This window comes from Topomyia yanbarensis, chromosome 1 (genome assembly GCF_030247195.1).
Source record: "Topomyia yanbarensis strain Yona2022 chromosome 1, ASM3024719v1, whole genome shotgun sequence".
Taxonomy (NCBI): domain Eukaryota; kingdom Metazoa; phylum Arthropoda; class Insecta; order Diptera; family Culicidae; genus Topomyia; species Topomyia yanbarensis.
The window spans coordinates 198,624,192-198,643,674 of NC_080670.1; the positions used below are offsets into that span (position 1 = coordinate 198,624,192).

Consider the following 19,483-nt stretch of genomic DNA (forward strand, 5'->3'; position numbering starts at 1 on the left):
AATGATTTGAACAATCTTTACTTACGTTATAGGACGAGTCAGTTTTGAGGTGTCATAATGGCGGTCAAGCATTTATTCGTACTACTGTAGCAGTTCGTATTTCGGAGAGTCAGTTGCGGCTGTAAAATCTCATAACAATAGAACTACGGAGAGAAAGCTAATATTTTTGGCACAGCAAGCCCCGAGATTGCTTGGCAACACGTCCAATATTATAAGGATAATCAGTTGAAGGTGTAACGAAAGAAGTCTCTTCAGTTCTCTTTCTATGAGCTTTTCTAGTTTCGCCAACATAACTGAAATGATGATTTAAACTTGCGTAACTTCTTTCATACTTGACCGAAATTAACCAAATTTTGCCCAGTTGCACTTTTAGAGTGTATTGCTTAAATCTTTTTTTTTGAAAAGGGCCAATAAATAAAATTTAGTTTTCGTTTTATTGTATATTCAGGGTCTCCATTCGATGTATTTTTTGCTTAGGGACCATTCATAAATTACGTAACGAGAAAATTGCCCAAAATTGACTACCCCCTCCCCCATGTAACAAATTGTCACAAATTTCTCTATCCCCCCTCCCCCTATTACGTAACAAATTCCTCGAAAAAAATTTTTTTTGTTCAGTAGAAACATGTTACGTAACGATCTAGCCTACTCCCCCTCCCCCATATGTCACAACTTCTCGTACCCCCTCCCCCCCTAAACGCGTTACGTAATTTATGAATGGTCCCTTATAAAACGCCGAATCTTCTCAAAATTAGAATAAAAAATATTTCCTTATTAAGTAAACGACCAACATCATATTTTTTTCTCTTGATAGGGGAAACTTTGCTACTGCGACCACTATTCAGGTTATCTTTTGTGGCTGTCCCTGTTTGCTCTACATGTTACAAATTGCTCGAATCAAATGTAGTTGGAAGCGAGTCGATTCTTTGTGCACATGTTTCGCTCCAACCGGGTAGCACATTATTAATATAGCTGAGGTTCCGTTTGGGACAGGTATGCCATACCTCGCGAGGCGTCATAAAATGCCTTCCGAAGTATCGCTTCCTTCGAAGAAACAGTTTTGCCCAATGGCAGAGAATATGTTCCGAGCTCTCGAGCTCGTAGTTATAGAATCGTTTTTTGGCTCTCGTTGTATCAGTATGTATGATTTTTTTTAGCTTGTCGAGCACCTACTACGTTACACCAGTCGTTTAGTAGTTGATCTCTTACCCAAGCTGATGGCACAGGTAGGTATTCCTAGAAATGGTTCTGGTCCAACAGACATGTTTGATGAATCACGCCTGTTTGGGCTCACATTTCGACGACCTTATTTCCAACTGCGCTTGGGATCTGAGGCTACCTGAGGCGACAGCAATTTTTGCATGTTTGTAATTTCGTTTCCTGCAAACCTCCGAGCAGGTGTACATTGCACATACCTCTGCCTGAAAACTAGACCAGTTTCCCTTTTATATCGCTTCTTTATTTCTTGGTCCATAGACTCCTAAATCAGTCAGGTCACCCATTTCAGAACCATCCGTATAGAATGATATTGTACCTTGAGGTAGTATGAGACCCCCTTCATCCCATATCTGACGATCCACTAGGTGGACCTCATAAGAAATGTCTAAGTTCGGTTTAGCCTCCATTTTATCTTGACCTGTGGTCAAGACGGGGTTAGGTTTGAGTTCCTGTATTATACTCAGGTGACCATTTAAGTCCCCATTAAGTAGTGGTTTACCCTTTAGCACTGCCAGAGAGCTTAGTCTCGTCTCCCCCATGACATGTTTGTGCGATGAAGGTATGGCTTCCATAGCTGTAGTGGGTGTTGATTTCATAGCGCCTGTGATAGAGGCAGGCTAGCCTCTGAACTTTAGTTAGTTTAGACGGTCTTTTTTGCGGTGCCCAAGAATAAGACTGGATCTCAGGATGTTTAGTAGTTCCCGAAGAATTGTCTCTCGATTTTCGCACAAATTTTGCACGAATATAATCAGGGCCAAGGGATTTGTAGGGTTCGAATGTGTTGATAGCCCATTTAATTAGAGATGGTCTGACAGGCCAGTTTCTGTGATGCCTCACAAGTCCTGTTAGGGCGGAGTCCACCACAATCCTGACCTGTCGAATTCTCGTCTTTCGCAACCGACCCAGGAAAATAGGTGTTCATTGGAATATCCAATATTTCACTATTGCCAATCGTGAGAACCATCGCCTTTTTTCACTTCCCTTGTGATCCTTTGATAAGGCTTTTTGAAGGCAAACTGCCTCTGGAAAGTGTCCGATGTTTTCACGAAACTCGCGCATTGACAGATTTTTAGCCTTTCTCAACTCAGCGTTGTATTTAGTAAAAGCAGGCCTGTGGTTTGACCAGGTACCTGTAATCTTCGCTTTATTGAAAAAGCGTCTAGCTTCCTTACTAAGTTTTGCAAGATTTTCGTTCAACCAAGGAACATCATGCGACATACAGACCTCGTTACGAGAGAGCAACTGTCATTATAGGCGGTTATGATCCTCTTTTGAAGGTCGTGTACCGCATTATCCAGATCTGCTGGAGATTGGATCTTACTCCCCGTTCTTTTCGACTGTTTCAGGTGTAAGCTCAATACACAAGAATTTGTTTTCCTTATTTCCCTGTGCTTTTGCACTGTGAGTTTATAGGCTTCTATGGCTAACATTATGGGTCTATGATCCGAGAGACTAGGTTCATCAGAAACGTTCCAAGTCTTTATCTTTTCCGTTTTCTTTAGTGCTTCATATCGTGAGGTCCAGTACTTCGCTTATAATTGCGTTCATAAATGTTAACTAAACTCCCTCGTTACATACATTGACATCATTTGACGAAAGGTATTCTAGTAGCCACTCACCTCTGGTATTTATATCCGTGCTACCCCATATTGTGTTATGTGCATTGACATCGCATCCAATGCTAAAGGCTTGTTTAAGCTTCTGCAGTACTTTATAAGGGCATCGATTTCAGAAAGTGGTGCTGTATCCGCATCGGCAGGGAAGTAGGCAAATACGATCACAATCTCCTGCTTGTCCCTAGCCATCGGTGCCTCCACTGTTATTAGAACGTCTCGTCTCGAATGAATCCTGTAATTGGAGAAAAAAAATTTAGTTCCGTTTAATCAAACTGCAGCTCTTGGAATTGGCTGGCTTTACATCCTACTAACTTACCTGTGGTTAAGAATTTGAACCAAAGATTTTGCGTTTATTAGCCCACGGATTCTGTGGACGAGCGATGTCCAGGTGCACTTTGGTGAACCTCCGAGCTATACTAGGGTAGCACGCAAAAAGCCGGTTTAGGTGTGCCTCAAGTAAATATCGAAGTGGGACCTCCACGGAAAGAAAGCCCTAATGGCAGTTTGGTTTTTCAAAACAGGGAATTATTTTGTTCCGAAATTCAATAATCTATGAGAAAAGAAATCACATAACTAAAAAACATTTATCTTACGGAGTCCCATGATCTTAAAACAACCATACCAAATTCTTTTTTTAAAAAAACATCGCGATCGAGTTGTATTTTCTTCTATTCAAGGCCAACTCACTTTTTAGCATCAAGCTACTCTCCACTGAAGCCAGTTCTATTTTGTTTTTGAATAGCTGTTCCGCATATTGCTCCCATTCCCAATTTCTTTAAAATGTTGGATATGTTTTGGGAACTCTCTAAAATCGCTTGTTTTTCGGCTACAATTAAAGTTTTTCCAAGCTTCCTTCGTTTGCGAGAAGCTTACGAACATGTTGCCGTTTTACGCGTTGCCTCAAAGCGGAAAATGGCTTTAGGTTTCGATATTTTTTGTGGTTGAATTGCATCTGGAATCAAGCTATTTAAAAATATTGTTATTTCTAATGAACCATTGGGTCTGCTCAATAATTAAATTGAAAATAAGCATGAATTTGAATTCTCAAATTGATATAGATTATAATATATTATAGTACCTCCACTTCATCTTCAAGCCAACTACGATTTCGGTCGAAAAATCTTGACGTCGACTGCTGTTGATCCCATCTTCTCCTAAATTGTTTCATCCAGGTTCTCGTATTTATGTTCACGATTTCGACTCGGATCCACCCTTCAAACTTGCTTTCATTTAGACTAAAATTAATGGATTTTTCGCACAAAACTTCGTTCGTTATCATTTTGTATACGACAAAACTTTCATTTCAGTTTGATTATTCACGTCATTCAGCAGTTGCCATGGTGAATATAGAATTAAGCGTACATCCATAATGAGTTGCACCTGTTTTTTGTGTTGGAGGCATATCGTGCAAATAAATATGAATGTAGTGCAATACAAATTTCGATTCATAAAGCTGCATTTTTACTTTTTGTTAAAATTTAAAAATTTAAATTATTTTTTGTATTTATGTAGCTGCTTCTGGTTGGGCGCCTGATTTGATGAAAAACCGGTAATGTTCCGGATATTCAAAACCCTATAACTTCGGCCACAGCTGCGTGCGGTGAAAAAGTTTGATTGCGGTTTGATTAATGGAGTTTTTATCATGTTTCGATATGCAGTTTTTGGTATTTTTGCTGCGGCTTCTGAATTGGGCGTCTGGTTTGATGAAAAACGGGTAATATTCCGCATATTAAAAGCCATAGGTCATCGGCCACAGTTGCGTGCGGTGCTTTTTCAGTTCATACTTACCGCTTCTCTTCACGGCCCTCGAGCGTGCGGTGCAGAAATTGTCGTTCTGGTTCTGCACCAGGCGGAGACTGTTCCCATCGGACCTGGCAATGGTGTCGGGAAAATACACGATGTAAAGCGCTTGTTTTGCAATCTGTGACGCTTCAACTGCTTCCAATAAAGTGCTTTCCTAGGGCTTGATGGTATCCTGCAGCCACTCAGCTGTATCTTTGTCTGCATAGGCGATTTCGAGATACCCTTGTTTGTAGGTGCACTTTCTAAACTTGGGTCTCGTATTGCTTGAACTCTGCTCCATGACGCTATTGATCAGCGCGCATCGAGTAGCATTCAGCTGTTCATGGCTGAGGGGTATTCGCAGGGCACCCAACCGGAATGATTACCACCGAGTACGATTTTGCCGTTTCGTTGAAGGTTGGACGCTGCTCAGTTTTTTGTGACTGTCTAGGATTCTGTTCTCTGATCTTTTTCGGTTGAAGTTCCTTCCTGCACTCACTATTGTTCGGTGACTCGGTGTCCGTCGAACACTGTCGCTTGGCTGGAGCCTTCCCTTACGTGAAGGCATGAGATAGGAAACTTATAAGTACGATGTTATCACACCATTTGACGACACAGTTGTTGTCGGTCGTCTCTTACGAAATTCTTTGCTAAAATACTGCGTGATTTCAGCCGCCAGATACCACACGAATAACTTATGTATGTGGGTGTGTTAAACATTCCAACTCCCGCTAGCTGGCAGCGGTTTACAGGTGACGTCGTGAAAACTGTTCAATAGAAAATAGACAAGCAACATCTGGGGACCTATTCTCACAGCGTCACTTAGTGACTAGAATAAAATTTCCTTCTAGTCACTAGGTGACGTGACTGAAAATAAAACCCTTGATGTTCCAAATGTATGATTCATGACATGTCTTGGATCCGTCATCGAGCGTAGTTCGCATACAGCATATAACTAGTCACTGTTCTTCATTCAATCACAGCCTGCTGCCGAATAACTTATGCTCCCAAACTTTTCTTTCAATATGAATACCATGGATGCAAAAGATTTTCGGTATGTGTGTTGATAAAACATGCTTCGACTTCGACTACCACCTATCCATGTCCGGCACTCTTTTATTTATTGAACTTCTTTTGACGTAGAAAACAAGCAGCTACAACTAATAATCCAACTTTTTTTTTGATTAATGCATATTCGCTACCGGTAGCAGTAGTTGTCCATGAATGTATTTTCAAAGTCCATAAGGGTAAATTGTCAAAGTTTTGTGCATCGCCCTAAGACGCTGGCGGTGGTGGCGGAGGAGGTGCACTTAGCAAATGGGCAGGTGGCATTCCCGGAGGCATCGGTGGCGGTTGCATATAGCCACTAGCACTCGAGCTTTGCCACGTACCTGGTGGCATAAGTGGCGGTGGAGCCGAACCATTGCTTCCACCCCAAGAATGAACTGGTCCGGTACCGGGGGCTAGGGGTTGCTGCGAGACACCCGGTGGCGGAGGATAACCTTGAGGGAATCGAGGGAGTGGAGCCGTTCCCGGTGGTAGTACATCGGGACTGCCACCCGGGGGAGGTGGTTGTTGACCCCATGACATTAGCGGTGTTATACCGGGTGGAGGTGGTGGAGGAGCAGGGATGGGAGGCATAGCCTGATGGCCCCATTGACTCATTTGTGGGGGATGCGGCATTGGAGCAGAGGTTGTCGGTACCGCCTGGGGTTGATGTTGTGGTGGAGGGGGTAGGTGTGGCGTTTGCATCAGAGGTCGTGGAGCTTGCCGTGGTTCGAACAGTCCGTAGGATTTTGAATGGCCGGTAGTTTGATGGGTGGTTTCCGGTGGTGGACCTTCACCCAGTTCTGCCATCAAACTCATGTACTCTTCGTCAATTTTGGTCTGGGTGTTACCGGTTGGGGGTCCTCCCTGTCCGGGTCTTTTACTGCGACAATCCTTTGCTATGTGACCTGCTCCACCGCAGGACGAACAAACGATGTTGTTTGTCACGTTGGGTTTATCCGGGCAGAGCCAAGTTTTGTGTTCGTTCGAACCACAGTTTGTACAGCGAGGACCATCGGTCTCGCGAAGTGTTCCGTTTAGTTGTGCCAGTTCTCGCAGCTGCATTCGCCGGAGATCGTTGTGTCCCTCCGGGACCTCGATACCCTGCCGAATAACATCCTTAATCCGATCGACGGCTTTCTTGACCGATTCTGGATTGCTGGCTGTGATAAATGCATGCAGAGGTTCGTCTTCACCGGGCAGTGGTTGTCCATCCTTGCGGCCAACTTTACCCTCCTTTACGGAACCCTTTCCGCGGATTATGATCTTAGCACCGGTATCTTTTTCCATGGCTTTCAACGTGTTTCCGCGCGGTCCGATCAGTAAACCTACGAAGTTTATATCCGGATGTTCCTCCTGGGGAATGAGCACTTTGTCGCTAACTCGAATCACCGGGGGTCTGCGGGGAAGGAAAAGCAATTGTTTTACTTGTGAGAGTGGAAGAGGTACAAACTTACTTATAATCCGATGGGGGCTTAAAGTCCGGATTCATGCACTGCATTCGCTGGATCAGCTGATGACGTTGCTCTTCAAGCTTCTTCCTGGTGCGGAATTCACGGGTGTTCAACCTCTTGCCGTCGCTGCTGTAGATCGGTTCAGGTGAAGGTGATCTGTTGGGATTTGGAAGAGAACAAAAAAGAACAAAACGAACAATTGTAATAGTTGGTCTAACAATGTTTAGGCGATAAAATATGCAACTATTGTGTATTAACTAATTATTAGCGTTCTGATTAATGATTATCATTATTTGCTGGTAAAGAAGGGTCATTAGATTTTCGATTGAGATTAGATGCCTAGGTGTAAAAACATTAACGTCTGTTGAACCTACGTTGTTCTGAGTAATATTTTGGCTAACGTTTCAATCAGTGGACAATAAATTCGGTAATTATGCTGTAAATCAAAATTGCATTATTTCTGTGTAAATTTTCTCACGCGAACCCGCAGCTGGGAAGAGAGAAAAAGAACCATTAATCATCACTGTGTTTCGGGTCTGGTGGAAAACGAGTGGGTATCTTGCGCGGGCGTCGTTGAGTGCCGCATGTCGCTTCCATTTGATCCCTCGCTTCTCTGAAGTAGTGCCACTTACTTTCACTATATACTGTACTGGAGAGCGGCGGCAGGTCAGCTGCTGCCAGCGGGTAGGGGGACACAGGTGCAATTCGCATGAAAGCGCCTAACAAAAGTATCGAATTAGTGAACTGCCCTGCTAACGCTTCCATTAAATACAAATAATTAATGTAAAAAATACTTCAGGTCTCTTCGCAGACAGCTGAGACAGAGCTCAGATTGAAGGTTCAAACTCCAACCTTCGAGGTCGCAAGGGACAATATTTTTTGCAAGCTTACTGAGCTAGAAGTAAATCAATGGTTAGTGTTTCACAACCTGTTTACCATGTGGCGATTTTTTGCTTGTTTGTTACAGCGATGACAATACTACTAACAGCCTGACTACGCATCCACGGCTCTTACACAGAAAGCGCTTCAAATAAAAATACATTAGTGCGATTGGGAAAGCCCTGTTTTTATGCATTTATTTTGAACCGCTCGATTCCTTCAGGTTCAAGTTTTTGTATTACTTAATAAGTTCATGATGAAGATCGAATCTTCAATTTAGTACCACATCCAAAACATGAAGTCTGGACAGCTATTCGTTGAATCATTTGACACTTTGAAGCTGAAAGAATTGCGGCTTGGTGAGAATAAAACCGTAACACTTTTCCTGGAATTTTTAGGCTTTAATCTTCTCGATTTGAACTTCCAGACTGCATAGAATACAATTTCTGCTTCCTCCATAAAGGTTCCTTTTGCATGAAGAGACACATAGGAACAAATTGGGAGCTTTCTTGTTTAAGCAGACTTTTATCGCTTTGACTTAAAACCGTAAATTAGAATTCACCATTTCACAGTGACTTTTTAATTCAAGGATTCGATCGACTCTGAAGACCGTGTATGTTTCACCCTTCTCCTAACTGCTGAAATGCGTATCAACAAATCACAATAAATCAATGCTTGCAATGTACAATTTTAAAAACATAAAACAAAGAGCAAACCTTTCGTCCGGATTCTGCGATATCATCAGATCCCCAGTGCGTAGCTTCCGACTAATTTCCTCGATTTGTAGCTGGACTGAACTCCGATCAATGAAATAGAGAAAAAACAGAGATTAAATCGAGGGCAAACCCCCCGATGTTAGATTAATACGGCAAATTTCGGGTGTTTCAAATTGAAACAAATGTTTAGAAAATCGGAGCTGGAAAAAAATAGCACGAACGGTCCGACGATCCATCTGTTTTCTACTTACGAAAATGACACATGAATGTAGCTTCTCGCAGCCCAACTACGACGCTGACCTAGATGTTGACCCCTAGGAAAAGTGAACTTAGTTTCGCTTTGATCAGTTGAAAGAGATTAAGCATGGTCGTTATATCATCGATGACTCATTGAATTAGATTATCTTCCGGAAGTGTTTCCCTGTTACCGACAGCCGCAGATCTGACCTAAACTGAAACGAAATAGGATACTGGCAAATCTTTTCTCCTCCACTTACCCAAATAAGCCTCCTGCTGATCCTGACTCATTCCGGCTGGCAGTATGGTAGGCATACCGGGGATAAACGTCTTATCATGATCGCCACCAGCCCAACGTGACTTTTTCTTCTTACGGCGCGCTTCCGCTTCGCTACCGCTGTTGTTACCACTTCCACCATAACCACCGTTATCTGCAAAGAAAGAACCTTTCGGTAAAATCTTCCCCTTACTTCACACAACTTAAACCTTACCCCTGCCATACTCCGACGATTGACTATTCTCATTGTGCGCATCAATCAGCGCCTTCTGAGCTTGCATCTGTTGCTGTTGTTGCTGAATCTGCTGCTGCTGACTATAGCTAGTCAACAGTTCAGCAAAATTCTTCGCATTTGCCGCCGTCGACATCATCGATTCGATAACGCTTTGCGTAAACTCCAATCCCTTGTAATCGTATCCGCTATCCTTATCGCGACTATCCGGCGGTGGGCCACCACGATGACCTCCCAAACGATCAGAACCGCGGCTACTACCCTGATCATATCGGTCACGATCCCGTTCGCGATCCCTATCCCGATCACGTTCTCGGTCCCGATCCCGGGAACGTCTCTGTTCACGACTGCGTGAATGGCTTCGACGGCGCCGATCTCGCGACTTGCTTCGACTGTTGCGTCTTCGATGACGATCCCGATCCCTATCGCGATCCCGGTCACGATCTCGGTCGCGATGTTTGCTGCGAGAGCGAGACCTGTAAAAAATTTTAAGCATTTTAAAAATAAACAAAACGCATAACCTAAAAAATAAACACCGCCGGTGGCGTAACGCCACCCCACCAAAACGGCAACACTGGCTTCTAGCATCACTTAGTACGAACGTACCTTCTGCGTTCTCGGTCCTTATCACGCGATTTCCCGTGCGAATGGCTCGATTCTCCATCACGGTCACGATCGCGGTCTTTGTCCTTGTGTTTTGAGGTCATTTTTCGCTGATTGGGATGCAGTTTTACGCCGGAAAATACGATTTTTCACTAACTTTGCAGCAAACGCTGTGACGCACTGTGAAGAACGAAAATTTTTGACAGTCCATTCTAGCGGTTCTAGTACTCCAGCTCGGGTGGGTATGGCTCAGCGACCAAAGTGTGTATAGGGTAAGCGCTCCCTAGTGCATTTTTTCAATGCTCTTTAGCGGCCCTTATACTTTCAATATTTTTTATCAAGTATCGAGTATTGACGATATTGCTTCAATACGTCAATCCCATTTGTACATCGTCAATATAACTTTTTTTCTATTTTACGTAAAATACTTTAGTCAATACTTTCTAGTATTGACAAAAACATTGAACGTGTAAGGTCCGCTTTTTAAATGGCTCTAACTTAAATCATACCCGCATAAATGTGTACCATATGCCAACCATTCCATCAAACATTTAAAAACCATTTTCAATATGGTTTGTTCGACAATAGATTAACCATTACTTAGTATAATATCGAACATAACCATTATCGTTTTTCCAATCTCGACCATACAAACAACGGGTTGTTAAGAACTGTCACTGTTCCAAAATGTGCTTTTCTTCATATACATTTTGACAACATACCATTGAAGAACCATATAGTTTATGGTAACATGTATATTTTAGATCTAGCGATGCATAAAATATTGGGTGAAGAAAAAAAACTTCCCCCTTCTAACATTTCAATTCTATCGATTGAGGAAGTTTTTTATTTCGTTACGCCCCATCTTCTGAAGTAAGCTTTGTCGACAGTAAGTGGACTGATGCTTTATCCAATTGAGTTATCGCCGTAATATTGTAAGAGGAGGATTTTTGATCATGTTAATCTACAGATTTTTAGAGCAGGGTAAACAGATATACGAACAACAAAGATCGCCAGAGCAATATGAAGCTCTGGCACAAAAGTACAATGTAGTATACAAATCGTGTATCCTACACGGAAGATATTAATAACATACGTACATGGAACTATTGAGATCCAGAGCTACAGGTCCAAAGCCCTGGTAAAGGAGGATGGTTGTGATGATCCGGGCCGAGATCACCACGTAAAGCAAGGTAGGGCATAACCCCAATTCCAAGGCGTGAAGCGACCCGTGCCGAGGGATGAGTGATCGAGGGGGTGAAAAAGATGCTCGATCGTTAACGGAGCCTGTGGGGTACCTGGGCAACCCCCACAGTAAGCGTCCCTTACCACGCTAATGCGGAGCTCTGGCGTGGCGGACATATATTTCTCGCGCTACTCGTGGGACTATACATGGAGGCAAATAAAAATAAAAATAAACAGACGGAGGTGCCAAACCCCTTCGCAAGAGGTGGTTTGGCGAGGTCTCCCCCCCGTGGGGAGAGTAGTGGAGCGATGATTGCCAGCCCGAGTCTGGCTCCAGGCATGGAATGGAGGGTAGACGAAGGCTACACCCATAGCGATCATCTAGCAATCCGCTTTAAGATCAACTATGGTGTGCAGCATCCGAGGGCGGGAGATCCCTGTCAGGTACGCGGGTGGAAGTCCAATCACTTCGACAGCGAAGATTTCACCGCGGCCCTGGGACTGGAGGCCAACACCGACAGTCTAAGCGGGGATGCGCTGGTAGCTGTTCTATCACGCGCGTGCGACGCCACTATGTCGAGAAAAACACTGCCAAGAAACGGTAGATGCCCGGTATACTGGTGGAGTGCCGAGATTGCAGCTCTACGGTCAGCCTGTCTCAGAGCTAGACGTAGGATGCAAAGAGCTCGCACCGAGGATGCAAGAGAGAACCGCCGTGAAGTGTTTCAAGCTGCGAAATTAGCCCTTAACAAGGCTTAAAAGCAGCAAGAGAGCGTGTTTCGACAACCTGTGTGAGAGTGCCAACGCGAATCCGTGGGGTGACGCCTACCGGATTGTGATGGCCAAGACCAAAGGGGGCTCCTCACCCCCAGAACGGTCTCCGGACCGGTTGGCAACGATTATCGAAGTACTCTTCCCGTCTCGAGCCACAAGCCCCTGGCCACCTGCACTACGAGACAGTGCGGGCACGGTCGAAATGGTGGCTCCAGTGACGAACGAAGAACTACTCGCAGTGGCTAAATCCCTAGCAATGAACAAAGCTCCAGGGCCGGATGGAGTCCCGAACAACGCTCTCAAGGCAGCGATCATAGCGAACCCGAACATGTTCAGGCTAGCTATGCAGAGATGCCTTGACGAGTGCCGTTTCCCCGATAGATGGAAAAGGCAGAAACTGGTGCTGTTGCCGAAGCCCGGGAAGCCGCCAGGCGACCCATCGGCGTACAGACCAATCTGTCTGATAGACACGACTGGCAAACTGCTTGAGAGGATCATCCTCAACAGGCTCACCCCGTACGCGGAAGGTACGGACGGTCTGTCAAGCAACCAGTTTGGCTTTCGGAAGGGTAAGTCCACAGTGGACGCTCTCAACTCAGTGATAAATACTGCCGAGATAGCGATCCAACGAAAAAGGCGAGGTATTCGATACTGTGCGTTAGTGACACTTGACGTGAAGAATGCATTCAACAGCGCAAGCTGGGATGCCATCGCGCTCTCGTTACACCGGCTTAGCCTACCGGTGGGTCTGTACCGGATCCTGGAAAGTTACTTCCAAAACCGCGTACTGCTATACGAGACCGATGCCGGTCAGAAAAGGGTTCCGATTACCGCCGGAGTCCCGCAGGGCTCGATCCTAGGCCCGGTGCTATGGAACCTCATGTATGACGGGGTTCTGAGACTGAAGTTCCCTCCTGGGGTCAAGATCGTCGGCTTTGCCGACGACGTAACCTTGGAGGTCTACGGGGAGTCAATTCCTGAGGTAGAACTAACCGCAGAACACGCGATTAGCACGGTGGAGGAATGGATGAGCGCGAGAGGCCTGGAGCTCGCTCATCATAAGACGGAGGTAGTTATCGTCAACAACCGCAAGTCGGCACAACATGCAGTTATCCATGTGGGAGAAGTCGCGATCACTTCACAGCGAAGTCTGTAGTCTCTCGGAGTCATTATAGACGACAAGCTGACCTTCGGCAGCCATGTCGACTATACGTGCAAGAGAGCGTCGACTGCTGTTGCGGCACTATCGAGAATGATGTCCAACAGCTCAAAGGTGTGCGCCAGTAGACGTAGGTTACTGGCAGGCGTTGCCGTATCTATCCTCAGGTACGGCGGCCCGTCATGGTCAAGAGCACTGAGGGTAACCAGTTACCTACAGAAACTGGAGAGCACCTACCGCGTGATGTGCCTCAGAGTGATATCTGCCTACCGCACGGTATCACACGATGCATCCTGCGTGATAGCGAGCATGATGCCAGTCGGGCTGGTCATTCGGGAAGATGAGGAGTGCTTTGAGCTACGTGGAAATAGGGGAGCCCGCGAGCGCACCAGGGTGACCTCGGTCGCCAGATGGCAGCGTGAGTGGGACAACTCCTCGAAAGGTAGGTGGACCCACCGGCTGATACCTAGCATATCGAGCTGGGTGGGAAGACCCCATGGGGAAGTTCACTTCCACCTGACACAATTCCTGTCAGGCCATGGCTGTTTCCGTCAGTACCTCCACAGGTTCGGGCACGCGGAGGTCCCAGTCTGCCCAGGTGTAGACGAAACTGCCGAACACATACTGTTCGTATGTCCTCGGTTCGACGTCGAAAGAAGAGCAATGCTTGACGTCTGTGGCTGGGACACAACCCCGGATACCCTTATTCAGCGGATGTGTCAAACGGTGGAGAAGTGGAACGCAGTCTCGGCTGCTACCATCCAGATTGCCAGTAGGCTACAGGTAATCTGGCGAACCGAGCAACAGACGGCGGGCACGACTAACTAGTGATTGGTTAGTTGGAGCGAAAAAGGCCAAGCGCAAAATAAGAGAGTGAATGGTCTGTTCATGCCGAGGTAGGTTGGCGCAGCGAATGGCAACCGCGTAAGGGGTAAACCCAGCCACCCCGAAGCAAGACAGAAGAGTGAGTGTATAGGCGTATAAGTGGACTGCCTCATGCCAAGACGGGAGGGTCGTAGCGTAGTATGTTGGAACTAAGCTATCGATGCCTCATGGCGTGGCAGAGGAGTGAAAGGGTGAGCATCCAAGTCAGTCTCACACTGCATGTTAAGGGTGAGCATAAAAGTCAGCCTCACAGGTTGGTAGAGGCTAGCACAAAAGTCAGCCTAGCAAGGAATGAAAAAGGTGAGCACAAAAGTCAGCCTCGCATGGTATGTCAGAAGTGGGGCCTAAGAAAAATGTCCCACATGGGATGCCAGAGGGAGTGACAAAGGTACAATAGAGTGGCACGATTGAGAGTGAATCAGGTGATAGGGTGAGCACCCAAGTCAGCCTCACATGGATGGGTAGGGCGAGCACAAAAGTAAGCCTAGCAAGGAATGAGTAAGGTGAGCACACAAGTCAGCCTCGCATGGAACGTAAAAGGTGAGCACAAAAGTCAGCCTCATGTGGGAGTGTTTGAGAGTGAATCAAAGTGTGATTGAGAGAGCACCCAAGTAAGCCTCATACAGGATGTATGATCGCGCGAGTGAGAGTGAATGAGTACATTCAGTACAGCCATCCCCCCAGAAGTAATACCGAGAGGTAGTTCCTGGGAGGAATGATGGCGGAGCCCAATGGAGTTTAGTCGGTATTAATGGCTGGTCACCATTTGAGTCCGACACGCCCCCAGTGCACCCCGTGTGGTAGATTGGACCCTACCGTTAGCACGTGTACTGGGCTAGGACATAAAGGTCTTCTCCATTGTAAAAAAAAAAAAAAAAAACACGGAAGATATTAGAAATGGTAACTAAAATGCGTATGGTATTTTAATAGTTGAATTATACTGTTGGAATATATCAATAGTATTCCCAATATGGTGAATATTATATGAATAGTTTGGAAATGGTTCCGAAGCTTTGGTATTTATTTATACGGGTATCACAACAACAAAAAATACTTTTGGGTTTTATTAGTGCTTTGGCTTTTATTCCTTTGTTTATAATAAGCTTATTAGACAATCACTCCAAATTTGAATCGCAAGAAGGTATTAGAAATTCGCTACTCATTGTTAACCTCCTCGATCTTTTTTTTTGTTTATTTGTGGCTTTAACCTTTTAGGTCATTCGCCAGGTAAAAAAATTAATTACATTTTATTTCAAGTTACTGGAATTTGGGTTGGATTTATATTTGGTATGACTCTTCTTAGTGGCGGGAGCCAGCTGATCTGGATGGGCCGCGGTAGTCCCTCCCATCACCCGGTCCGGGAGTGGCGAGGGGCCCGCGATTGTGAGCGGTAGATAGGTTTGGGGCTGGATGCTGTTGTCGTGAGGACGGCGGAGTACCCTTCCATCACCCATTCCGGGTGTGGCAAGGGGCCCGCAGTTGCTGGTGTGATGTTGGATGGGCCGCGGTGAGCCCTCCCGGCATCCTGTCCGGATGTAGCGAGGGGCCCGCGGTTGTGGATGGGTAGTCTGTTGGTTGCATTCCGCTGTTGAAGGTGTTGTCTGTGGTTGATGGCTTTTACGTGGGGGGCCGCGGGGAACCCTCCCATCGCCCAGTCCGAGTGTGGCGAGGGGCCCGCTGTCTTCTTATTATACTTCCTGGAACAAGTCGGCATCCTTTAGGAAGGACAGTAGGACCTCCTCTCTTACTGGATCGTTGCAGAAAATGTCCCTCAGGGATGGTGGAAGGTCGTGCTGTCTCCGGAGATCAGCAAGCTCGAGGCAGTTTACCAGTAGATGTTCCACTGTCTTTCTGGTGTTGTCCTCGATCTTTTCAATTTTACCAAAACTCATCACGTTAAAACTACAGACACTTTATGCATAGACTAGCGAACTGTCAAAAATTGCAGCCAAACGGACTGTCAAAAAGTACAACCAAACGAGCATTAGGGTTTTTTTGAGGGGAAGTATTGGCGATTCTACGTTGAAAACGTTTACCGGTACCGCTAGAAGTACAGTGTTTCTGATTTCATTTTGTTCTGTCATAGTGCATATAGTTTCTGTCAACTTTGGTAAAAAATAACTTTTAAACAACATGTCATCTATAAATTTGTTGATAATTGTTTACGAAAACGAAGAAAAACTATCATTTTATAAGACGATGAGTAAACATCCTGCAATAAGGGTGTAAAACATAGTGGTTTCTAATATTGTTCACAAAGCAACATGTGCGCGATTCCGAAATTTAATTTGTTGAGCACATTAGCCAATGACAAGACCAGAAACTCAATGAAATATTCCTAAGAAAAAGTATCCTATCCATTTACAACCAGTTACCAGTACATCAAGTCACCCCCCGGTAATGATGAAAAATGAATATCTCGCGCAGCACCGCTTCGATTTTCGTATCCAAGCAATAAAAAAAATATTAACGAAAATAAACAAAATTCTTCGGAAGATAAAATAATTCAAATAAAATATTGAGTGGTGAGTCATTTTTTTAAATAGAGAATAAATCTAAGATTTAATGAAGTGAAAAGTAATGAATTGTACAATCAACGTTAGCTGTTGCGTGCCTCCTTTTCCAATACGCGAAAATGCCAGTAAATGATATATTTATGCCAAACCTAAGTTTCAACCTGTTTTCAAACTAAAGCAAGAAAGTTGAGCTAGACAATCATGAAACTACCGTTTAGTGAAAGCTGATGTATATCTCGCCTTGGCAGACTCGGCTAAACAGGATGTTTTCAAGTACAGTCGATGGATTCACATAGAGCGTGTGCAGAAGCCTGGTGAAATCACCGTACAACAAGTGGTCGTCACTAACTCTATTGTGAACAAGCTCAATACCAATTATTAGCACTGATAACTACTAACAAGAAGCGGTAATAGGGATCTCTCCAGAGTCAGCGAGTAATTCAATTTTCTGGTGCGAATTGCAAACTCGTTTTGCTTCGGCCATTAGGCGAAATTTATTATAACTATGGGGATCGTCGAGGAATGTAAGTATGTGGTGAAAATGAAAGTGACGGTCGAAACAACTTGGAATTCTGTTGTCCATTCGGCCACGATTAGAAACACCCCGATTGTTCATCCACGACCATAAAGCGAACGTAAACATGTAAAATTCAGAAATAAATTTGTTCGCCCGTCCCTCTGTAGTAAAACAAATTCGAATCACGTGTATTCACTTTTTAAATAAATCCATCTCTATTCATTAGAAAGCGTATATTCGTTTAATATTTTGCAGTATGCGGTCGAGATGTCTCAACAACTTATGTACATAAGCCGTCCACTTATCGGTTATTCGTAGCACTTATCATTATTTGCATACCTTTAATACTAAGGTTGTTACCAGAAAGCTTCCTATGAGCATTATGGGAACAGAGAGGGCTCTTCTTCCATATCCATGATACATTTCTTAGACAGGTTGAACTGATTACATTAATGTGAAACGAGCTTTCTTGAACAAGGAACTTTTTTTCTGCAGACAACATCATCATTTACTGTTCCTCCTAAGTCAAGCTAAACCTTTATGAGATGGTGTAAATTCATGAAACTCTCCAGGTTACGCGAGTAAAGAATATCATTTGCGAGTGAAAAAATACAAACTGTATCACTTTGCCAGTTCATGAGCTGAATCATAGGCGTCGCATGACTAATTTTAGTTTTGCCGCAAATCGCCAATGGCGTGCATCAAAGAAAACGGATGATCAGTTCAAATCGTGATTGAGTGGCAACTATTATGCAACTCATTTTCGGTCGCGTTTGTTCTATTTTGTATTGAGAACAGACCCGTTTTCACGATAAGACTATTCGCAATGTTGTGATGTAAATCTGTTTCAAAATGACAATCCCTCGTATAATTTGGATCTGTCAAAAATACATCTAAAACATGATGTTTCCAATGCGATGATTTAGCCAGCTGTTTAAAATATTATTTCCTCGGTTTTGTTATTGTTTATCACTTATGTGACACATATTGTCTTTTTCCGCTTTCAGTCGTCGCACATACTAATGAAATATATTTGTAACAATAAACAAGCATTATGGCAGAAATTAATTTCCAATTATAATGTAAAGGATACTGCGTTTCGAACTTTAACCTCGTTTTTCTCGAAATCAACATATTGTCACTTAGTCCGGTCTGACTTAACACCGACTATTTCATTTTGGGGCAAGTTGTCACAGTGTATCAATTGATTCCAACTTGTGTTTTTTTTTGCTAAAATTCATTTTTTCGTTAGCAAAATGAGGAATGTGGAAAACGAACTGAAGGGCCAACATCAAAATGAATTCAAATAATCAATGTAGTTAGTGTTGGAAATTATTCATTCGATTTGAAATGCTAAGAAAGCTTTTGGACTAGATAAATACACGTTGAAACAATATGTACATAACATATCTATTGAATGTTATTTGCTGCATCACATTTGATATATGCTGATAGATGAGATAAGATGAAGTCGAAACGAAAATTCCATAACTAACCCTTAAAGGCGCAAACCTTTTTTTCAATTTCTCCGAAAATCGTCTCACAGTTTTAAAACGTTACTATGATAATTTTGAGATGGTTTCTGCAATGTTGTTTTAAAACAACATTGCGCATTTAAATTATGTTGATATGCTATTTGCACATCTGTGGTAAGGAAAACAAAAACCTATTGTAGCTAAACTGAAATTTTACAACAAAGATATAGTCCTGGTTAGCTTCACTAGATGTTCAGAGATTCGCGTAAAAGTTAGTCAAACATTACAACATCTGCTTTCTACCTTCGTCGCAAGAAAGAAAAATAGCAGGGGATGATTGGTTTAGAGTATGTTGAAGAGGAATGCTTCCATTGATCCATTGTTATGAAGCGACCAGCCGCGGTCATTGTATATTTTAATAACACATCTGTTGGTGCGTTTTTCAAGTATCTTTCCGTGAAAAGCACGTATTGGGAGTGCATATCATGTGAATTTAGTTAAAATTAAATAGTACATCGAACAGAAAGCATGAACTGTTGTCTTAAATTACCATGACTTTTGTTTTTGTATTATACCTACCCTTTGGGGGTGCATCAATCTATTCAGGTCTGGGGAAAATTGATAGAAAAACAAAGATGAATAAAAACATTATATTCTCAACATTGCTTTAAAAATCAAAAAAAGGTTTGGCGGCATATCTACAGTAGAGTGTAAGCTTAAATTTGGTTTATAGTTAAAAACAACAGCTTGTGACCTGTAGCCTAAAAAACGAAATCCAAATTGACTTGCTCCCTTATTGTTAAAACATTTTTCAGACGACACAGTATACCACACTTTTTAGCAATATTTTCGATGACAGTTTCAATACCTCACTGCTCGCCAGGATCTATATGATTCCGCGTTTACTGGTT

The 19,483-nt window shown here is 43.8% G+C and overlaps 1 protein-coding gene across 1 annotated transcript; it reads right to left on the reverse strand.

Moving 5' to 3' along the window:
- Nucleotides 1-5,699: 5,699 nt before the first annotated feature.
- On the reverse strand, nt 5,700-10,265 carry LOC131687316 (splicing factor 1). The gene is made up of 6 exons (XM_058971395.1): nt 10,065-10,265; nt 9,441-9,934; nt 9,210-9,380; nt 8,713-8,788; nt 7,121-7,273; nt 5,700-7,062 (listed from the first exon to the last, which is right to left on the reverse strand). The coding sequence occupies exons 1-6, from the start codon at nt 10,163-10,165 to the stop codon at nt 5,892-5,894; spliced, it is 2,166 nt and encodes a 721-aa protein (XP_058827378.1). The 5' UTR covers nt 10,166-10,265; the 3' UTR covers nt 5,700-5,891.
- Between the last annotated feature and the right edge of the window lie 9,218 nt (nt 10,266-19,483).